Source organism: Haliotis asinina, chromosome 15 (genome assembly GCF_037392515.1).
Source record: "Haliotis asinina isolate JCU_RB_2024 chromosome 15, JCU_Hal_asi_v2, whole genome shotgun sequence".
Lineage (NCBI taxonomy): Eukaryota > Metazoa > Mollusca > Gastropoda > Lepetellida > Haliotidae > Haliotis > Haliotis asinina.
This window is the reverse complement of record NC_090294.1, coordinates 13,674,799-13,699,586: the sequence shown is the minus strand read 5'-3', so window position 1 is coordinate 13,699,586 and position 24,788 is coordinate 13,674,799. Positions and strand designations below refer to the sequence as shown.

Below are 24,788 nucleotides of genomic sequence, written 5' to 3'. Positions count from 1 at the left end.
AGAGAGAAAGCCAAAAGACGCGATGGAAATGGCTAGACTAGCAGAGCAATTTATAGAAGCTAGAGGTACGAGTCATGGAAGATACAATAGACCAGTTATTCCAGGTCAAACTGACAAGCAGGTTTCCAAAGGGAAAATAGTCGAGGGTAGCGCATCAGGTAAACATGGTACTTGTTCCAAACAATTTGTTCCTATTAAGGAAAGGACATGTTACAACTGCAATCAAACTGGGCATTTGGCAGCACAGTGCAAGAAACCCAAGTTTAAAGTGGCAAGTATCCAGGTGAGTGAAGACAACACAAACATGTCTCTAATACATCCAGATAACACAAAAGTAGAGCCCTGCATACATGAAGTTCTAGATGGTGATGCAGCAACTTCAGAGGAGGTTACTAACGCAGATGTAGCCTCAGGGAGTGTGCTTACCAAAGATCACCGCATGCCATTTTATCAGGGAAAGGTAAACGACACTCCAGTAGATGTGCTTAGAGACACGGGATGTAACGGTGTAATAGTGAGGAGGTCAATGGTAAAAGATGCATGTTTGACTTCAGAAACACAATCTTGTAAATTAGCAGATAGCAGGATCTTGACACTTCCGGTAGCATGGATTACTGTAAATACGCCCTTTTACACGGGTATGGTGAGAGCAGCATGTATGGACACACCAATCTGTGACTTAATATTAGGCAATATTCCCGGAGTTAGAGAGCCAGGAGATCCAGACTTGATGTGGGATAAGCAGGACATTAAAACAGTAGGTGCTGTAGAGACAAGGAGCCAGAGAAGAGTACGCCAAGTAGGCATGGAACCCTTGAAGACATTGGAACCTGTTGGGTTGACACTGAGTCGAGGTGAGTTCGTATCCCTACAACATCAGGATTCAAGTCTGAACAAAATAAGAAAATTAGTGGAAGAAGGTAAGATTAGGGAGACCCGACATAGTACTTCCTCTTACTTTGTGGAGAATGATATGCTGTATAGGAAGCATACTTCCAATAAAATGGACAATGGTAAACAAGTTGTACAGGCAGTAGTACCGGTTGGATTGCGCACACAGGTAATGAAGGTATGTCATGAAGCACTGATGGGTGGACATCTTGGAATCAAGAAGACTCTAGATAGGGTAATCTCACAGTTTTATTGGCCAGGAGTAATTGGTGATGTCAGAAGACATGTTCAGTCTTGTGATATTTGTCAACGTACCATGCCGAAGGGAAAGGTAAGGAAAATACCACTGGGACAAATGCCATTAATTGAAGTGCCATTTGAGAGGGTAGCTGTTGATTTGATTGGTCCATTGTATCCTGTCACAGACAAGGGTAATAGGTATATACTGACGGTGGTTGATTATGCAACACGATACCCAGAAGCAGTAGCTTTACCCAGAGTAGAGACGGAATATGTTGCCGAAGCTCTGTTCGAGATATTCAGTAGGGTTGGTATCCCCAAGGAGATATTAACAGACATGGGAGCCCAGTTCACGTCAGGCGTGATGAAGGAGGTAAGTAGACTATTGTCCATACATCAGCTTACTACTTCCCCTTATCATCCAATGTGCAATGGCCTAGTGGAGAAGTTCAATGGAACCTTGAAGACGATGCTGAAACGGATGTGTGCAGAACGACCAAATGACTGGGACAGGTATGTACCTGCTTTGTTATTTGCTTACCGAGAGGTACCTCAAGAGAGTTTGGGTTTTGCCCCATTTGAACTCTTATATGGACGCACTGTGAGAGGACCAGTACAGATTCTGAGGGAAATCTGGACAAGAGATATACCAAATCCAGAGGTAAGAACCACATATGAGTATGTGCTAGATCTTCAAAACCGTCTTGAGGAGACTATTCACGTAGCACAGCAAGAACTTCAAAAGAAAGCATGTAAATACAAACAGTTCTTTGATGTGAAGTCCAAGCCAAGAAAAATGAAGGTTGGTGATAAAGTATTAATTCTGTTGCCCACTGATTCAAACAAACTGTTGCTGCAGTGGAAAGGGCCATATGAAATACTGGATACCTTTGGCATTGGCAATTACAGAATACAGGTTGGTAACAAGATTAAAACCTATCATGCCAATCTACTGAAAAGGTACATTGAGAGAGAGGAGGTCAAGGACACAGCTGTATGTGACGTCAGCATAGCTCAACTTGTGCATGTCAGTGCTGGTCTGGTGGATGTCAAGGCTGAAGAGGTGAGTATGTTAGACATAGCTTCACCTTCTTTAGTTTCTAAGGAAACGTATCAGGATGTAGACATTTCTGAAGATTTGACAGAGGAGCAACAAAATGAGGTGAAGGAGCTCATAAGTGAATTCAAAGATGTACTGAGTGATTTACCAGGGAAGGTAAATTGTATGGAATATAAGATCAAGCTGACATGTAATGAGCCTATACGATCCAAGCCCTATCCACTTCCTCATCATATGAGGGATGTTGTAGCTAAGGAGATACAGCTAATGTTAGACATGGGGGTGATAGAACCTTCTCAGTCACCATATGCATCCCCCATTGTACTTGTGAAGAAGCCTGACTCGACTTACAGATTTTGTACCGATTTTCGCAAACTGAATCAGGTGACCGTATTTGATGCCGAACCAATTCCATTAGCTGATTCCATCTTTGCACGGTTACGGAACTGTAAATATCTTACCAAAATTGATGTAAGCAAAGCATATTGGCAGATTCCAATGGAAGAGAGTAGCAAAGAACTGACAGCATTTATAACTCCTGATGGATTATACCAATGGAAGGTGATGCCATTTGGAGTAGTTAATGCACCTGCAGTATTTTCCCGACTGATGAGACAAGTATTGCACAACATACCAAATACAGACAACTTCATAGACGACATCATAGAAGGAACTGAGAACTGGTCACACCACATGGTAAGTCTGAGAGCAATATTTACGAGGTTAAGACAATTCCATCTTACAGCTCGACCTTCAAAGGTAAAAGTGGGATATAAACATCTGGACTTTTTAGGGCACAAGGTGGGTAGTGGTCTAATTCGACCAGAAGGTAAGAATGTAGAAAAGATCCTAAATGTGGAGCGACCTCAAACCAAGAAACAAGTGAGAGCGTTGTTGGGACTGACCGGGTACTACCGGAAATTTATCCCAAACTATGCAGCCATAGCAGTTCCGTTAACTGATCTCACAAAGAAAGGAAAGCCAAACAAGGTAATATGGACAGAAAGCCAGGAATTAGCTTTCACTACGTTAAGAACCCATATGTCAAGTTTTCCTATCTTGAAACTACCCGACTTGAAGAAACCATTCTTGGTAAGAACAGACGCTTCTGACGTTGGAATCGGAGCTGTACTGCTACAAGAACAGGAAGGTGAGCGATTTCCAATATTGTTTGTGAGTCGGAAGTTAGTAGATCGTGAGAGAGCGTATTCTACAATAGAAAAAGAGTGTTTGGCTATTGTGTGGGCAATACAGAAGTTAGAAAGATATCTGTATGGGAGAGAATTTATTTTGGAGACTGACCATCAGCCCTTAATATGGATGACCAAGGCAAAAATGACCAATGGACGAGTGATGAGGTGGGCCCTGACTTTGCAACCCTACAGATTTCTAATTCGTGCAATCAAAGGAAGTGAGAATGTTGGGGCTGATCTCTTGAGCCGGTGTTCACCCTAGTCATACTATGTGTATGGTAGTGTGTAAATAATGTACTCTCTGCATATCCAGATTATTTGTCAGCAGTTATTTCTTATGTATTACTGTGCTATTGTACATTTAGACAATTGTGTTTTATGATATTTATGCATTAAAACAAACTTAAATGTGATCTTGAGTGTAATATATAATTGTACTTGTGTACAATTACTTGAAGAGGGGAGTGATGTCAAGATCACAGATGATTTCGTTTATATAATTAGTTTATGGTACTGTAAATAGATGTAGTATGGTATTGTTAGAGTGTGTTATATATTGTTGGGAGTTGTTGTTAGATTATGTTCGGTAATACTATGGGAACAGGGTTATGTTCAGGGAAGCGTGACCAGGTATGGCCAGAGAGCTGGGGTGTTAATTTGTAAACAATAGAGAGGTGTTGAGTAGCTTGGGTATGGGAGGTCAATATAAATAGTGAGGAAGGGTAGTAATCTGCACAGTCAGCCAGAATCACCACTGTGTTCACTTGTATGGGTTCAACTTTTGTATGGGATTGCATCTCACGCTGGCTGGCGTAAGTTTTTATTATCATTATTACTTTTGTATTTATTGATTGAGTAGATGTAGCAAGAAATTGTTTTACTGATGTAGTATTTCTAGATATATGTGCATATTGTAACACTATATAGCCACAAAGCCATTCAAAATTTGAATGTTATCGTTCCACAAAAACTGTTCCACTTTCAAATATGTAAATCGGAGTAAAGTACATGCATAAAGTATAAGACATTGACACATGTCTTACTGAGTAACTGTAGTTACTTATATTGTATTGTAGTGTCCCGGAACTGGCCGGTTATCCTTAAAGTAAGGAGAGGGGTATTATCTCCGCCTGTAAGGAGACAGACAAGAGTCTTCCCTGTTGTACAAGGAGCATGTATCTCCTAGTAATGTGAGATGTGGATGGCACAGCCATCAACCATTACACAGGCCCCTTAAACTCCGTGAGGGAAACCATCGCCTGGGTGTGAGGGATACCACACAAATACCATGACGTCACCAAGTGGAACCACAGTGCACTGACATTCTGATTACATTGTAAAGAGAAAGTGTTCTCTCTGAGTGGCTAATTCCTTTATTGTTATTTAGTTCAATTGTTTAGTTTCTGATTGGGATTATATGTAATCATTATCTATATTAGTGAGGGTATTAGGATTTTAGTGTAGTTAGTAGTAGTAGTAGTATTATTAGAACTTTAGCAATATAAGTGGTAGACAGAACTGTATATGTAGCTAGGTTAGGTAATTAGATTAGTTAGTTGTATTTGCACCTGTAGAATTAGTTTAGTATAGGTATTGGGGTTACTTATATCTTAAGGGGAGGAATAAAGTTTTGCAAAACAAACTATTCTTCTGTTGTGGTTACTTTGGTATGTGACAGACCTTTTCATTCCAAACCCTGTCAGTGATATTAGACTGAGTTTACCTGATGGTCTTCCATTGGTCAAATCCATCCAGAGGCTTTGTACCCTGGGTGTTCCCACCAGCCAGTCCAACCAACGTTGGGAACCAGTCAGACACATGGATCATCTGATGGTTGACCGTTCCTTTGTTCTTCAACATGTCGCCGTGCACAAACCCCACAGCCCTGATACCTCCTTCCCATAATGTCCCTTTCATTCCCTTCAACGGCCAGTTACTTGACCCTATGCTGCCTCCATTGTCTGAAAAAGAGTATTTTGTCTTGTAGCTAATGATAATTTCTCCACTACACCTTGAGCAAAAAGACATTTAGTCTGTCTTCAATATTGCCTGTGAACTTACAGACCTTCTTTTAGCTAATCTTGCCAACCTGACATCAGGTTTATTTTGGTATAATGACTACAACTTACATAACTAAAAATAATGATCCTCATTTATCTTCCGAATCAGAATCGAGTGTCAGAATAACAGAAGTATTAAGTCACTGGACAGTAATTTATCTAAGTCTACCCAAAGTCTGATATTTAGCCCTCAGTTGGACATAAATCCCGAATACCTAATTCTTTACAAAATTAGGAACATAAAAAATAGTACTGCTCATTCACACAGATACAGTATCCAAAAAAATATACCGAGTGTCAGAACTGAAAACGCTTTTCAATGTTCAGTTGATTTAAAGGTAACATTTCTCCAAAGACTCAGAACTTCCATATTTTATACACTTGTGTATAAGAATTACCTCAATTTTGAAATGTTGTTGAGATAGAACACCACTTACCAGCGGAAAATACAATGAGAGTATTTGCAAGCTGACCAGAAGACTTGAGAGCTGCGGTGACATTTCCGATTCCTTCGTCCATACACGTGGTCATTCCTGGAAGTTGAAAAATAACAAAATCAGGCAAGCAACAATAGTTTACCCCCTGTGAAAAGATCTGTAAGCTTAATATGCTCATATAGAAAAATCGAAAAATATTCTACAAACCCTTGTCATGGTTAATATTAATAGCACAAATGATATGAATCCGTGTCAGCTTTGTACACATATACAGGTTAGCCGAGGATTTCATATGCTGTATTGTTGCAAAGCTGACATTACGATTTGTTTGTTCCTTAACGTCGTACTAATGTTCAAACCATATGGCGGCAGAATCAAGGGACACAGAGTGGTATATATTGAATATTGTGTTCCCTTGTCTTGTTTAACTCTTGTATTCATTATTTGTTTCGTCCTCACCATGCATACAATGGGTGAAGTCATTCCTGGTGTCCCTTGCCATCATTTAGCTGAAATTTTGCTATAAATAGCTTGGAACCACAATAACCCTGTGTTAGGATAAACGTGCTGACGAATTCATAAATCAACGGTGATTGTATTACCAGCAAAGGTCCGCCTGTTTGTGTCATTGATGTGGCTGTACTGATCCATGTATTGGCTAGGAACCTGGAGGGGGGCATGTGTAGATTGATATGCCAGGTACAAGAAGAATGGCTGCAAACAACAAGCAACAACACACATGACGAGACAAAAACAGTGACTGTGTATGGCTTTTTGCTCATTTTAGCATTGTTGTTCCTCGGAAATCATGACCGGGGAAACCAGACATGCGTTTCACACATTGTAGCTAAGTTGGGAATCAGACTGTCTTTTGCGTGGTAACGGCTTAACCACTAGGCTACCACTAGACAAAAAGTAAACTTTTACAAATTAAACATAACATCGATGCACAGACATCATCACAGAGACTGTCGCAATAATTTTAATATTTACAGTAACAACTTCATGTAAGATTCTGGAGGAAAGTTGCACCTACCTTTGACTTGTCATGTTTCTGGATGATATCTATTGCCTTCTTCGTAAACAGGTGCGTGGAATAGTGACCGTTCTCGGTGAACACTGGCTGTGTATTGTCCCATAAGTCATGGCCACAAATTGAGGTATTGAAAAAGTCACAATGGCTGTGTGTGTAATAATCCTCGCTTCCTGCCAGGTAGCCTACAAATTGTCACAATTCAAAATTATATAGCGTGACGTGTTTAAATGCTAAAAATCTTTGAAATGTTTAGAGAAATACTGCAGACGAGCAATTTGTACCATAATTCAGTGTATTCCTCCCTTCGTCCGATCACTGAGTCAGTGAGTTTAGTTAATGTCACCTTTAGCAATATTCTAGCAATATGACTGGGAATATTGGGAATCGAATCCGAGTCTTCGGTGTGACAAGTAAATCTAATGTTTGGACAAATAATACACATATGCTGTTGGTACCATAATCCAGTGTATTCCTGTTTTCATCCGATGAGTCTGTGAGTTTAGTCTATGGTCCTTTCAGCAATAATCCAGCAATATCATGGCAGATGACATCACGAATTCAAACAATGATCCCATTTGGGGAATCGAATCGGTGTGATGTGATTGTTTGAACCATCAGTATGACCACCTAGGCATGGATAGATAGTAACATACTTATATTGAATTAAACGAACCTGACCACAACCCAGCATGAATGATAACACGTGTGTGTAGATTCTCGCTGACTACAAATCTCTCTGGCTGTTACTTTTTTGCAAATTTGTCAAAGTTGAGGATAAACATTCACCTCAGACAAAAAAAATCAAGATTATCCCTGTTCTGCATTGCATGAAGTTATTTTTCACTCATTAATTGCATGATCTGGGGTATGGTGCTGCTTACCATATATCAATATTTTTTTTCTCATGGGTCATAGTTACAAACCATTTTCTTTCTTTTGAAAGTCTTAATCAAGTTTGCAAATGTGATGAATATTTTAGACGGCTTGGAAAATATGATCCTTTGACTATTATTAACCTGCAATAATTTAAGAAAGTGTATTTCAAGATCTGGGATAATGGCAGTTTTGTTTCAAATATTTCGTGCATATGTTATCAATATTAAAATTGGCGGTTGCATTGGCAGTATTGCAGCCATACCGTGATAACACCTCTAACAGCACCAAAATTTAGACACGCCCAGGGCACATAATTTTCGAACTACGAACGTCGTAAACCCATTCCTCACACACTTGTTACGGCCACTGTTAAGAATTTTTGGCGTTGAGAACGTTTCGAAAATAAGGGACAAGGTGAGGAGCATTCCAGGTTTCTTGTAAGAGGGTTGTCAAAATCGCTGATTTGGTTCTCCCAAGTCAGAGTGTCAAAAATGCAAACTCGATGCCCATGACGGCAATAACTTGACTGTGCTTCAGACTTCATTATTTACAGATTACATTCGTATAGCAGGGACATTGCTGTTAAACAACGTGACGTTCAGCATAAAGGAACATATTTCCATACCATAGAATGAATCAAATCCCCTGTTGGTAGGGAGGTACGCATTCTTGTAGAAACCCAGATGCCATTTCCCGACAGCATGTGTTGAATACCCTGCATCTTTCATCTTGTCTGCAATTGTGGCGCTACCTAACGGCAGAGCATTAGGCTGGGTATCCCAGATGACGCCATGTTGTAAACCAGTATGAATCTGAAATTAAAACAAATGAAAGTCATCACAGTGTTGCACAGACACAAAATAACTAAAGGAGGTTTTAAAAATGAACTAAACCAGACATTTCATTTACTTTCAAAATAAAAGGTTACCAGTGAAAGGCTAAAAACATTGAGTGTCTTTCCTGACTCACGAAGTTTTGATTCAAACAAACAAATTCTGATCTATACCCGTAGTCATTAATGAAGGATTAAGCTGTTGATTTTGTTTGAAACATACATAAACTGGATGTTTTACAACTTTCTTAATATGGAAAAGTACATCAGTCCGTGGAAATGTCATTATTAGTTCGTTAATGTCCGATACATTCTGTTACAACTGGCACATTTTTTATTCAGATTAACAATCAGGAAATCAAACTGTCGCTTCATGTCAATGATTTCCATATTCAAGTCGCTCTATCCATGAAAAGTGAAGAACAGACCACATGCATTGATACCTTTTCACTGCCGTTACTGTTCAAGTGCTCACAGTTAAAAATGGCATTTGCTGAAAGGGGTCCTGTTGTGGGCTTTTGGAATCTGGTCAAACTTAGGTTGGTGACTGCTTTAAAGTGAGTCAGAGTACTACTGGTAGACAGTGACAGACATTTCAATTTAAGCCGATGGGTCTCTGGAACATGCACGTTGACCAGGTCCAACCAGGTTCACAACAGTCCGAGGTGATAGGCACATGATGAACACTACGTTATGTAACAGATTCCTTAACGCAGAAGATCTTCAGGGAGAAGGTTTTAGCGTAAGGATATCAATGAGCACCGTTCAGAGATTTTTGAGGGCATCCGGACCCTGTAGGCGACCTGCAGTTTGTGCACCACTTCCACTATGTAACAGGCAGGCGCGTTTGAGATGGAGTAGATATCATGGCCCCTGGAATGAATGTCAATGGTCTCGTGTGCCCCTCACAGATGAAAGCAGATTCCATTGGTCCATGAGGATTTAACTTTGTAATATAGAACGATTCACAAATTCAACTGTCGCTATGCATAATCGATCGGCGGTCGTTCGATCATGCTTTGGACAGTGATGACACTTTACTGCAAGGACGTCAATGCCAGGCCTCTTAGAGCCAGATTTGTCTCGGAATTCCTTAGGCAGCATACTCGCCATGCATCAATCTAATTGAGCATAGCTGGGATGAACTCAGTCGACGTGTGTACACTCAGCACCAGTGAATCTCCCACGACATCGCGGAGCTGTAGTTCCATGCGCTTTCTTTATGAACTTGATAAAAAGCATGAGAACAAGGTGCTCCAGTGTCTTGAACGCGGAAAGAGTGGGCGCAAGATACTGAATGACAAGTGAATGCTTCATGTGTCATTTTGGTGGTGGTGGTGGTGGTCAACGCATTAAACATTGTGGCGACACTCTTACATCCATTATTTCTGAGAAAACATGTACGATATATCACTTTCATCCTTTATAAATTATTAATGATGCCTACTCTCTGATCACCATGATAAGCGGAGTCCATCACGGACAACTAGTTCGGTGCTAACCTGTGACGGCACATGCTTGGCGACAGAGGGGATCGGATGGTCAGACTCGCTGACGTGCCTGTCATACGTCATTGTATACCAACCGAGTAGATCGATTCTTATGATGTGGTATAAAGTCTATGCTGGAAAATGTATATCTGGCTCACCTGGTACCTGCCGGACATGAACTGTGACCGTGAAGGGGTGCATATAGGCTGTACATAGTAGTTTTCGAGCTTCACCCCACCTGCTGCCAGCTGGTCAAGGACGGGTGTTTTAATGTCTGAGTTGTGATACCCGACATCATGGTACCCGTAATCGTCGGCAAAGATGAAAATTATATTTGGCTTCGCCGACAGAGCAGTGCAACACGCACAAAGTAGCAACAGTACTGCACGATCCATGGTTGTCACGACACAATGTGCAAATGCGTTCAGCTCCCACATTTTATCAGTTTTCTTTTTGAAGGTCATTTATGTAACAATGTTTGATCATGTGACTTGAGCGAACTCGACAGCAGTTCTACGAAACATGCACTGTGCAATTATTGAGGCAAACATTCACCATCACTCGCACATCTCCGTAACAAGCAAAACCGCTTGTCGCAAAGTTAATAGCCAGTAGAACTTTCTTTAATGAACTTTAACAAATTAGCGTTGTGGATTGACATAACAAATATTGTTGACAGATTCATATAACACACGACATTTGGTTTACATAACGGTTCCGATGGTTTCTACAGGGTATTTTTCTTGACTTTGCCTACCCCTATGCATTTCAGTGTATATTCAGACGGGTTAATATTCCGGTCAGTTACATAACTTTCACAATAACTTAAGTTCCACTAATCAAATGTTTCAGCTACGGTCTATGGATTCAAATATAACTCAGTTTTAATCTTAAATAGTGTGCTCACATATCAACTGTGGAAATATCTGATTGCCTCCCTAAGGTGGCCAGGTCTGGAGACATGTAACGACAGCTCTGATACAAAAGCCGTATAACGTCATTTCTGGTGTGTTCGAACTGGACTAAGAAGTACGTTTGTTACATTACCAATGATATTATCTCAATTTTATTAAAATTATATGTATACATCTATGACTTTTAAAACAAATTCCCAAACTCACCACGTGTGAATTGTACACCTGTGACGGGTCAAAGGTTAAATCGTGCTGAGCGTGCTTCATTCAGGCCACGCGTCTATTCTTAATAACTATGTAACCTAAAGAAAAACCCAAAATTCCTTCACGATATGCGCCATGTCATATCATTACCATACCCACAAAGGATGATATCAGAAAACTTCTAAAATCGGAGGTAAACGAAGCCATACACTCATTGAGAGATAACGTAAAAACACATATTTTACAATGTTTCATTACCGAAACTGGCATTGATGAAATAAACAGTGACATTTTAGCACTGCACAATGAAAATGAAATGCTCCGCCAGGACTTGAAAAAAGCCACAACTTACAGTTTGGAACAAAGAGTTTGGAGGTAAAGACGTGCTGATGGCACACTGTAAGAGAACAGCCAAAATGAACATTTTTTCCAGAAAAATACCATTAAACTGTTCAATGTGAAGACTTGAAGCAAATATTCAAGGACAAAACAAAGCGGACTTCCAAGATGATCAAGATGACAATATATAGGACTGATCATGCAAATAAGTTGATCATCAAACCCATCCTTATGCATATTGGCACACCTGAAGCGTTACGAGTAATTCGTTTAAGGAAGGTAATAAGTGAGAAATCAGACGCAAGGTTTGGTGATGATGTCACAAGTAACGTCTCTGTTATAAATACGCTGATAAACGTGACGGCATCCATAACGCATGGTACCTTAACGGGCGTGCCTACGGTAATGCTGTGGAGGCTACATGGATACCGGTGTTCTACCCTTGTGATGCAGTGGACAATAGACCGTAATTCCATAACTATACAGACAGAATAGGACTCACGGGAAACTCAGCTCACTGTGATTTATGTTCTTCGTTACATTTCTTGTGCCTTTGGTATTTTACCGGTTCTTCAGTGAGTTTCTTTCTGAGTGATAATTACGAACCTCATTAACCACTCTCTGAAAACAGTGCACAGGTTCGGTGAGTTCTGCCAGGATATGGTGTGTGATGCTATTCGATAAAGTATTTAGGCTCCGTGCCTACTCCGAATATCTTAAGAACTGTTGACTAGATTCTTTTCACATTTAGTGCCTATGTTCATTACAGTATAAGAAAGGTTCCAGTCAGGAATGGTGACCTTTACCAATCAAGGGGACTTTAACTTTTACCCTTGTGAGCAAGATATCTCTTGAACCGTTCACAGGATTTTCTTCATATTGAACACCAAGTTTCTTCTAGGTAACGGGCAAGGCCCGGTCCATTTGGATGACCTTCACTTAATTTTCAAGGCGATCTCGACACTGAAGATTTCAGCATGTTAAGCAGCATGTCCAGCTTGTCAGTGGGATATCTCTAGAGCCTCTCTCAGGATGTTGTTTTCATATTCAACATCCAGCCTTATCTACGGAGAGCGAAGGACCGGTTCACTCATAGTGCAAAGGACTAGATATGATAAAAGCTCATACTGGCCCACACAATTTCATTATATTCAAAATACTCCAACATACTAACTATAGCAGAAGAAAGGCTAAATTAATTATTGAAGTTACCTACAATACCTTTTTTTGTTTTTGTGCTGTTTTTTCCTATTTCAAGGCCTCAAAGTTTTTCACAATATATTCTAAAAACCTACACTTTCTGATTTTAAGATTGATGACAAAGAGTGAGCAAAAGCATGACCATCCCAATTTTTAACCAAACACGAAGAGAGTAAATTAGAATGTACACCTAAAAATTGTGGTGGCTCATGCTATTGCTCACATCAAAATGCTCTAATAGTATATTTCTTCTGTAACACGAAATTGCCCCATACAACATCTAAGAAACACAATTGGCGTAAAGTAACACCTTTCAAAATAATCCATCTTATTTACACAACTGTTCCATGATTCATTCTTTATTTTGAATGTTCGTGTGCAATACAGTGAACTTTAAACACCTTTATTAAAATTTCACTATCGCACTCGCATGAATAATTACTTTGATCAGTAAAGGGTAGATTTTCGGAGACCCTGTTGATGTCTCCTGCAAGAAGACATAGAAGGTTTTTCATAACATGGTCAGGCAGCATTCTAAAGGTGAGAACCTTTGTACTTATCTCAGAATTTCATCATAGTTTTATCAGACTGTCTCTATCTATTTATCAGACACCTCTGAGTCACCTGTCACTGTCAAAATCGCATTCATATCATTCAACAGGATGTTACCATGTACAAACATACACATTTGAAATAATGAAAAAAACTTGATGATTTCTATGATGTATTTGATTACATTTGTATGTAAAGGTTATTACTTTTTTGGTTAGAATAAGAACATTTTATCATGGTATAGCAGATGATGAACAAAATCAGGCGTAAAGTGTCACATTGTTGTAAAGAGTAATTTTGTTACCTTAGATTCAGCACTGGGAAGTGAAGAATGTGTCGGCCATTGGTTACAGTACTGGTGAGTCAAACGTTTCTATTATCAGACATGCAGGTTCCAATCCAAGTAAAACGTTTGGTGATCCAGTCTACAAAGTTTAGCCTAACGTGTTCTCATCACATCTTATTTTTAGGTTTCTTAATCTGTGTTACACTGTTGAAACTTTAATTAAAATTATGTAAATCTTTTCTTGAGTCTGAAGACACTAACCTTTCAGCTTTGTCCGTTGCCTATATTCCCAAACACAAAAGAACATGGAGAAGGTAAGCATTTTTTTCAAAAGGTTACTGTAGTAGTTGCTTTAAGTAAATATTTACACATTCCACAGAGCTGTTAATAAGTGGTGTACTGATCAATCAAACAGTTGGTTCATGGAGATTTTGAGGGCTGCCAATTACCGGTAACCAATGTTACGAGAGTGAATTTCCTGTATATTGTATTATTGATTAAGTGATAATTATTATTGGGTCACATTGTTTAGAGTTTTGAGTGATAGTTATAAGGGGTTACATTTCGTATCATAAAAATGTTCAGTAGTAATGGTATTTTTAGCGGCACTCCTTTAAGGTAGCTCTCTAGAATTATCTCCCTTTGAGTATGTGTTTCGATTAATAGTTGACTTCCGGAGTCGCATCGTGCTCGAACATTCGAGCATCAATGACTGTGTATATATAAGGCTGGTTGTTGTGTTGAAGACACACACACGGACACACATGGATGAACTTTAGTGCATGAAACTGCCTGCCTATTCGTCAGTGCTTGACCTACATAACGGCTGCCTGACCGATCACTGTGTAACATTCAGTATAACTGTTTCTCACTCTCAAACCATGACTTTGGTGGGTTCATATTATATTTGTGACCCGTTACTTTAACTTTGACTAAGTTACATTGTACATGATACCTCTAGTGTGAATCTTTGTATCTTGCTCTTATTTGCTCAGTACATATTACTGAACATTTTAGACTTGTCAGTGTTATATTTTGATGGTTCTGAGGGGATTTCTTAACCGTAACGAGAGAACCAATTAAAGCATTCCCTAGATTGTTTGCTTTTTAAATAATCTGTTTGCAGAATCATTGACTATTAGTTTCGGACTTCATATTGAAACTGACGATTGTCTATGTTTTCATGCGCTCTGACGGTTGTGTTTAGCATATATGTATAACTGATCGAAAGGTGGCCTTAATAATTGATCCTGCTGTTGGAGGTCAATTCCCTTCCCTATATAACTATACTATTGACATATTTAGGATTAGAAAATATAGAAAAAAAAACAGTTTCTTGAACATAATGATAATTATTCTATAATTTCAATCTTTGTTTGCAGATAACAGAATTGGTCTTGAATTGCTTTCAGGAGTGTCATTTCATGAAGATGACAACTTAAAACTGGAGGTTGAAGGTTACCATAATATGAGCTATAAGATATGTTTTTAAATAATGTTTTTATTTAAATGTCTGATTAAATTTGACAAAATTTCAGTAACAAAATCTGCTTAAGCCGTCAAAACTAGACTGAAAAAAGTCATGTTTCCCTTAAATAGAACTTAACGTCTTTTTGATAAAAGGTCATCTGTTATTGAGTTGAGAGAGGATGATCTTGAATTGAACCAAGACTGTCTGTGTGGATGAAGGGTGCAAGGGGATATTTTATATCTTTGCAGTGAATGAGTGAGTTTTGCACGGCACTCAGCAATATTCCAGCTATATGGCGGCGGTCTGTAAATAATGACGTCTGGACCAGACAATTCCGTGATCAACAACATGAGCATCGAACTGCGAAATTGGGAGCCGATGACTTGTGTCAACCAAGTTGCGGTTTACAACTATACTCACTCACTCACAGACGTTTGAATCCCCACATCTGCTACCTTGTTAGTGTCCCCTGCCGTGCTATGCTTTGAATATGGTCGTTAAAGTCTGCTCACACATGTGTTTTCTGAAGATCGTCTTCTACTGTAGCCTTGTCATACTTTCTGTTCATTTTTTCGGCAGAACAATTATACTTTTCACTTTCGATACAATAAAGGTAAACACAAATTAAACAACTTTTTATATGATTAACTATATTCTACACAGGTACTACAATGTGTTTACACTGACCACACTCTGTTAGTTTCCTGTGTAGCCTACTTACGTCTTCACTAATGTATTCAGTAATGTACTTGAAAATAATACAGAACTGGAAATGAAAATGAATAATATGAATACTTGATTCCCCATTTCTTTCTTGGTTTGAGAATTCCACAGACGACATTTTTAAGATGGAATCTGTCAAAGATTGTGTCAGCAATCGCACGTTTCACTTTACAATAGACATACATACATACAAACATACAACAGACGTATGCACTAACTAAATATCTTGTCATATGACTTAAATATTTTCTACATAATTATTTATCTTACCTCACACATAAATGTCGATTTCTGATTGGCTAAGCGCATATATAACGAAATCGTACTGATATATACATAATTTAAACATTAGCGAATAACCAGTATCAAATAGGCGAAACAGAGTGTCAACTTGGAAATGGATTTGATTAAACTTTATAACATTATCAAAAGTTTTCAAGACTAATACCAGGAACATATACATTTTAGAATCAAAACAAAACGTTAGAATTAGTCTTCAGCAATCATGTCACATGAGGACTAACGGTATCGGGTTGTCAGACTCGTTGACTTGGTTGACTAATGTCAGTCGACGCTCACACTACTGAACATTAGAATATTTACTGACCGCCGTCAGATAGTAAACAAAACACTTGTTTTGTAAACACTTGTAACCAGAATGTATGGAATAACCATTCTCGTTTCCACCAGACAGAGTATCTGTGTATTCAGTTTTAAGAGATGAGTATATCATATCAGTACTTACGGGTTGAGAGTTGTGATTTCCCTTCATTTTCCAACAGGAATCAGCAGCCTTTCGTCTGTGATTGGGGTTACATTCTATCTGTAACACAACCAGTCGGAAGGAAGGTGAATATCCGGGTTTGAATTGGTGTTAATCAACCTATGAATGTCGCAAAGGCAACTAATGGGATCCGATTGACTTAGTTGACAAATATCATCCTATCCCAAATGCGTAGATTGATGTTGAAAACGCTGATCACTGGATTGTCTGATCCAGACTTGATTATGTACAGACCGCTGCCATATAGTTGGAATATTGTCAAGTGCGGTGAAAAACAAACAAAAGACATGTTTATCCCACGTACAGTTCAACAGCTCCGAAGATATTAAAGTCATTACACACAATCGTGAGAGAAGAACTGGACTTGCCGACTTACACGTCACCAGGCTTATCAGCAACCCAATGAAGAAGGACACAAGCCATCCTGTCAATCCGTAGTACTGGTAGGAGATGTCGTAAAATGGATGTCCTTTGTATGGGTTGATGTTGCTACAAGGATGAATTATGTATCTTTTCAGCAACGCTGTACCAGTATCATTGTAATCGTCTACATGGTGTGTTTTCCAAGTACTGGGTCTGTACTGGGTATTATTATTATATTCTACACTTGATCTAGATGAAAACGGGTACCTGGGCGATACCGTCGTGGATGTCACATTCAACAGCGCTGGAGAGGTTGTAAAGACGTTTAGGCCGTTAAAGTAGGCCCAATAGAGATTGTCTAAACGTTACGGGAGTTGCTGGGTGAATGGTACAGGTACAACGCTGCTCCGTAGCTCAGCCACATGTTCACTACAAACGAGGCAATCAGTCCTGATAAGGCTCCCTGTACGAAAAATGAATGCTGAATGGGAGCGAGGAATAAACATTATAATGGCAAATGGTGACCTGCTGTCATATTCTCCAGTAGACTCGCTTCAAAATGTATTTACTGTTTAACGGTAAGTTAACGACCTCTCATAATTACATACCATGGATTTTCCTTTCAGAATTGTGATTCTAATCTTGCTTATAAACATATCCCACCAGCTTGCAAAGCGTAAGTGATAGGCAGGATGAATTGTATTTATCACCATTTACATACCATACATATAGACTGACTAATGTTAACATAAAAATCTTAGAGAAATGAAAAACAACTTATCCAAATTTATAAATGTTATCTTAAAAGTTACTGATTATGTCCATCAAGACCTTCCGTTTAATGTATACATGACTTCCTATAAACATGCACTCTATATCAATCTTGATCTTGTGGAAATGTAGTCCGTATACTGTTGTCTCTGGATAAGAGTGTTCTTCTTGCCATATTTTTTGCACTTGAACCTGCTTCACGTTAATGTTTGAACGTCCTCGCACACAGTTTCTACTCTGTAGAAATATAGGTTATCACGCTCGTGTGTTTGGGGATGGTTAATATCCTGTATTAGGAATAAACATTGTATTAGCCAGCCTTGGCGAGCTAAATACATAGTGTTTATTCCTAATGCAGGATATTAACCATCCCCAAACACACGAGCGTGATAACCTATTTATCATACGTCATTCCTACTTTATAATATTACAAAAGTACGATTTCATTCGCCGCAGATTATGAAACTAAATTTCGTGGAATGCGCATGCATATCTATGACGTCACAAATATGTGCTAAGTAATACGTGACGTCACAAGCTCGGTGACGCAAGTTTGTACTGATTCACTCATTTGAGTGGGTTACGTCATCTAGTTCCCAGTAAGCTTTATGTTAAAGAACGCATTGTTGACAACACATCGTTTGAAAAATAACCAAAAAAAAACTTCGCGTGAAATTTCCGAAAATTTCAATTACACTTTTAAACATCAAATACACTGAATGTTCGCGTGACATTGTGCACATAGATTCCTAAGCAGTACTCTCGCTAACACTGACAGTCGGTCGAGAAACTGTCTTTGGTATCTTCGCAAGCCTATGGATGTTTATATTCGCTTCATAATGTACTCAATCTATTATAACCAGGCACGAATTTTCTGGGATCAAAAGACTTACAATACCGTAACCACGGCAGACAATCCCGACACGATCACACACCCTTGACGCCATGTTTGTTTACACTGTGAAAGTAGTCCGTAAAATTTGCATATGACCTGTCTAATTTGCATCGGTATCCGTGTATGACCCCAACGGATACCGAAAAGATCCGTTGTCTTTATCCTGCCGAGAACACTATCCATTGTACGATAAATAACCTTCTCGGTTTCTTCTTCAATGATTTTTACCTAAGCATGATTGCGCAACATCGTTATCGATTGAGCATAAGCAGGGTGTTCAGAAAATAAATGAAAGCACAAGTATACTGTATTTTCCTGCTTTTAGATATTTGCACCCGCTTTTAAGCAATTTGCACATATTTCAAAGGGGTTACCAAAGTTTTTACACATGAGTGGAATTGACAAGGACTGCCTTTACGGTATCATTGTGAAGATATTACTTACGATTTCATTTGTCCAGGGTATGCACGCCCCCCCCCAAAACCTTACCTGATTTCTGTTAGTCAGGATGCCAGCCTTGAAGGGGTTACACCCTGTAGCAGCAAAGAAGCTCTAAGCCAGTGTTCCCATGAAGCATACGCAGATTATTTAGATGGCAACCAGAAGCATGTTGCCAATGTATGCGCTGTGGGTCAAATATCGTCATTTCTTTGCTACTTGTTATATCTGTGTAGTAGAATGCGTTACGATTGGAACGTCCTTACCATCCACTATCATCCGACCAGACGACAGTCGTGAAAAGGTAGCATAATGTGTAAAATTAAATGAAACGATTACTGAAAATGTGATTACAGAGAGTATTTGCTTACAAGGCTAGCACCATATAACTGTAATAATATGATGACCAGTGAAGGTTCCAGGGTAGAATAGGCTTTCGGCACCCCATGCTTGCTATGAAAGGCGACAATGCTTGTCGTAAGAAGCGACTAATGGGCTCGGGTGGTCAGGCTCGCTGACTTGGTTGCCACATGTAGAATGTAATAATAATGTAAAGCAAAATGGATAATTTTGAGAAACTTACACCCTTGCCCTTGTATTAGTTAGTAAAGCACAAATCCTGTGAATTGCTGACTGGTCGACTGAGTAAGCGCAGAATGTGAATGTCCCTCCTATAGCTAGTGCCCAGAAGGAATGACGTTCTCGGGGGTCGAAGTCAAAACTGCAGACAGAGATAAAGAAGAGACATTTGAAACAATGACCTTTGATTATATGTAATGGTGAGAGGAGAAAAAACACAGATTCACCAAGACATCGGCGACAAGGGTCGAATGTAAGGATGTTCAGTCAAATATTGCCCGATGTCCCCATATGAGTGATCAGGTACTTACTTGCCATGAGTTATCCTCCCGCCTTCTATGGCTAACTCCAGCGATTTCTCCAAGCCGCCTGTATCACAATGCACTAAGCAGATAGCCGAAAATATGACGCATGTGGCTGTTCCTGCTCTAAACAATATATTTAATGGTTTTGTATTGTGAAATGGTGTCAAGATATTTAATGTCCAATGCAGAGATATGTATGATATGACATCACTGAAAAAAAAATGGTCTGTCCGACGGAACACACTCTTCTGGGCACAAAAGGTAAAACAGCTATGTAGATATTCATCACACTTGTTTTCAACCTGATTTTTTCCAGTATTTCAGAGTACTATTCAGAAGTTTCTAAATTTTCCATCACTTAAAGTTTTCAAGTGGAACTTGTTTTTACCCGTCGGTGTGTGCATTTTACACGACAGCACCTTACCTTGCTTACCTTGCTATCACACCAAAGATGATGATAACTGTCTGGAATACATCAACCACGACAACACCCCGGATCCCTCTCTACAAACAGTATACTATCATACAACTGTAACAATATATAACATTACATTACACTCGTTGATGTAATTATGTTCATCTGTGAGTGAGTTCAGTTTTATGCCGCACTCAGCAATATTTATGCTATTTGGCGGCGGTCTGTAAATAATCGAGTCTGGACCAGACAACCCGAAGAACCACAACATGAGCATCGATCTATGCAATTGTGATACGATGACAGGTGTCAACCAAGTGAGCGGGCCAGACCACCTGATTGCATAATCGCCATTAACGACAAGCATGGGTTGCTGAAGATCATTTCTAAACATGATCTTCAGGGGAATGGAAACTCTTGTAAATTCAGGCATGTGTGCTTCAGTGTCTTTTTAGAAACAAATGCAAATATATTTGTTGCATCAATCTGTTTTCGTTTCGTAAGTAATAGAGTACATATATAGGTCTGCAACCGACGTTAAAAATCTTGCTTTGTTGTCATCGTTCCCTGCCATGCAGGCGTGGAGGTACTGGGTTAGTTTGCGTTCCACTGAAGTTCTGCGCCATTGTGGTTTGTCTAAAACTTGCAGTTTGTCAAATTAAGTGAAAACCAAACTAAACATTTGTGCCGGCGTTTCTCGTTTTGTGTGGCGATACAAATTTAAGACATCTTATTGCTGTCATAGACAAGGCTACGCATAAAGTGACCCTAATTATTAATATCACCTACTAAGTTGTATACCAGTGAACCTGGTGGATGAGTTGACCCTCACAGGTTGACCGTCGTAATTACAGTATCTTAATCATACTAAATGGTAATATATGAAAACATCGACACGTTAGCTTTGTTTACTTAATGCATTTCGTACAGTGGAATCTGTCAAATCCGCTTCTGTGTTATCCGTCTTTTTTCCATAATCCGTACAGGCTTCTTCATAATTTATCATTAAAACATGTTTTATAATCCAGACTTTCTCAGTCGCGGTCTAAAATAACAGGCACCCTTGGCGAGTCACCTCCTCGTGGTGGGTGCTGGGTAATGCTAAGAGCTCGCAGACACCCCCGTAGTGGACCCGGGGGATATTTGGTCCACCAACCCGTTTGCCGTGGGTTGCGGCCCTGTGTCGGCTGAGGAAGGGATCCTGGTGGTTGAGGGCAATAGGAGCTTGCAACCGTGTTCCTGTTGCTCAATACACCACTTTGGCCCTGACTTCGCCTAGACGGGTGGGCCCGGTTCGACCAATCGGCTGGTCATGCCAAGCCCTGAGCATTCTCATTGTTTTTGCTCAAATTTTACTTTTTCAAATGTTTGTAAATGGGCCTTTGTCATATAGCTTGTAGACCAGTAATATCTATTGATATATTGATGCCACATTAACCAAGCTGTTCTTACCTAGAGTCTAATGCCCAGAAGGCGATGGCTCATGGGTCAATCTGGTGGATTTACTGATCTTGAATTGATACTTCTGCTGGAGTATATCATCCCAGTATCCTTGGTGCTGTCAGTAGGAAACCCACTGGCATATAGCATTGTCTTTATGATACTCCGTGGTGGGTGGGCAGCTGGGATGATGAAGTTCTATGACTTTACCATGATAACCCCAAAACAACTCAAACGTACTTTAGAGGACAGTTCATCTTCTGATGATGACACAGTCTCCGAAGGCAAATCTGACCATTGGTCTCGTTATTTAGTGATTTCCTCTTCAGATGACGGTCCGTTGAAACTGAATCCGTTTGCTCTGTCAAAAGCGATTTACGGCATTGCTGGTGACGTTGTGTCAATGAAAAAGATGCGATCTGGTCTTATATTACTTGAATGCAAATCAGCGTTTCAGTCATATACACTCTTAGCTGTTGAGCATCTCGTGTCCGTACCTGTTACTGTGTCCCCACACAAAACTCTCAACAGTTCTAAAGGCATTGTCAGAGACAGAGAACGTTGTCTGTTAGACATGTCTGGAGATGAGATAGCGTTTGAACTAAAAGACCAGGGTGTAACAGGTGTAAAACGTTTTACAAGTCGGCAAAATGGTCAGATTGTAAACTTAAACACATATCTGCTCAACTTTTCTGTTCCTGTTCCTCCGTCATCCATCAAAGCAGGGTACTGCAATATCAATGTTGATAAGTACATAACGAACCCGCTTCGGTGTTTCATGGTGCTAAATCTTGTACCAACAGCAAGAAATGTCATCGCTGTGGAGAACTTGCTCATGACACGTTAGATTGTCCAAACAACCCTAAATGCGTAAATTGCTCTGGCGATCATGCTGCCTCATCAAAATCTTGCCCTGTCTGGCAAGAACAACATCAGATAGTGAAACTTAAACATGAAAGAAACATTACTTTTGCAGAGGCTAAACGTTTGGTTGCACATGATAGCACTCCAACTGCAACTGTGTCATACTCTGCAGCTGTTACCCGTCAACGCACTAAGCCTGCTAAATCAGTTGAATGCCAGACTGAAATCACTTGGGTGAATACTGAGACTTATTCCACATGTGAAATGCAAACTGTTGCTTCCACGCAAACAGCATCACAATCCCGTCCACAATCTCGTTCACCATCACCTGTTATAGTGAATGCTAGCAAGACAGTGAACTATTCAAAAAAGTCAGATCGGGTTCCAAAGAGTCAACGGAATCCGGTACAAATATATAATAAATATCAACTTCCGGAAGATATGGATGTCACTCCTCACCACCGTGTGCGCCAAAAAAGTCACTCGCCACGGTCCAGGAACAGAGCGCCTGTGTTACCACCTAATACAACGTGAATAATACACTTATCCAGTGGAACTGCAGAGGTCTTGGGACCAACTTAAATGAAATACAATTATTAGTACAAGATTTTCAACCATCAGTTTTCTGTCTCCAGGAAACATATCTTAAGCAGACTGTTAAATTTGACTTACGTCAGTACAGCTCTCACCATTCCTTTCCTCCTCCGGGTGACAAAGCCACTGGAGGCTCCTCTATCTTGGTGAGGAAGGGTATAATACACAGCCCTGTTGATCTTACTACTAACCTTCAAGCTGTTGCAGTTCGGATTTCGTTACACATTGCGTTTACTTTATGCTCTTTGTATATCCCTCCATCTTCAAACCTCCAGAAATCTGACCTTCAAGCTCTGTATGATCAGCTTCCTCATCCCTGTATACTCATGGGGGATTTAAATGGACATAATCCTTTATGGGGAAGTAATGTTATCAATACCAAGGGGAAAATAATAGAAGATTTTATTTCTGACAACAGTCTCTGCATATTTAATGATGGTACACACACATATTTACACCCTGCTACAGGTAGCTATTCTGCCTTGGACGTTACACTCACAGATGCAGATCTTCTGAATGAATTTTTTCATGGTCAGTTCATGATGATTTATGTGGAAGTGACCATTTCCCAACACTCCTCTCAGTCAATAACCCGTCTGATGTTCCACCCTCATCAAGGTGGAATTTTTCAAAGGCTAACTGGTCTAAATTCACATCTGGCTGATGCCATTCAATTGTTTTCAGATACACTGCATACTATAGCTACCGAAACAAGTCCTCTGTAAATCCACACATTCGTAAGCCATGGTTTGATGGCGATTGCAAACAGGTTAGGAAAAACAGGAAGAAGGCGGAAAAATATTTTCGCAAACATCCAACTGTACATAATTTGAATAATGTTAAAGTAACCAGAGCTAAAGCTCGACGTACATTCAAGCAAAATAAACTGAAGTCATGGAGAACTTATGTCTCCAAGATTAACTCCCGCACACCTACATCAAAGGTGTGGAATATGGTACAAAGGATCAAGGGCAAGAATTTAGAAGAAAAGAAAATCATTAATTTCAACTCTGACAATGGTGAAGACTACAACGAAGTATTTTCCTTACATGAACTACAAACTGCTCTAGTGCAAGCTGATGATACAGCAACAGGGGCTGATAATATTCACTATCAGCTCTTGAAGCATTTGCCTGATTCATGTCTTCAGGTACTTTTAGACATATTTGATGAAATTTGGACTTCAGGAACATTCCCTCCCTCTTGACGGAATGCTATTGTGGTTCCTATACCTAAGCCTGGTAAAGACAATTCAGATGCATCTAATTATCGACCTATATCACTAACTAGCTGTGTTTGCAAAACTATGGAGCGAATGGTAAATAATCGTTTAGTGTGGTATTTGAAGACCAATAATCTGATTTCTAACATTCAGTGTGGTTTCCGTAAAAACAGAAGCACTATTGACCATTTGGTTCCATTGGAATCTTTCATTAAGAATTCTATTGTTAATAACCAGCATGCTGTATCTATATTTTTCGACCTTGAAAAGGCTTATGATACCACATGGAAACATGGTATTTTAAAAGATTTACA

General features: G+C 39.6%; 1 protein-coding gene across 1 annotated transcript in view; it reads right to left on the bottom strand.

The window, feature by feature from the left end:
* The window catches only part of LOC137265327 (arylsulfatase J-like), a 34,257-nt gene extending 23,693 nt beyond the window's left edge, over nt 1–10,564 (bottom strand). Inside the window, exons 1-6 of the mRNA XM_067800696.1 lie at nt 10,274–10,564; nt 8,419–8,605; nt 6,918–7,099; nt 6,484–6,595; nt 5,882–5,977; nt 5,108–5,345 (exon numbers count right to left, since the gene is read on the bottom strand). Of these exons, the coding sequence (XP_067656797.1) occupies nt 5,108–5,345; nt 5,882–5,977; nt 6,484–6,595; nt 6,918–7,099; nt 8,419–8,605; nt 10,274–10,552 (1,094 nt within the window). The 5' untranslated portion in view covers nt 10,553–10,564. The remainder of the gene's footprint in view (nt 1–5,107; nt 5,346–5,881; nt 5,978–6,483; nt 6,596–6,917; nt 7,100–8,418; nt 8,606–10,273) is intronic.
* Between the last annotated feature and the right edge of the window lie 14,224 nt (nt 10,565–24,788).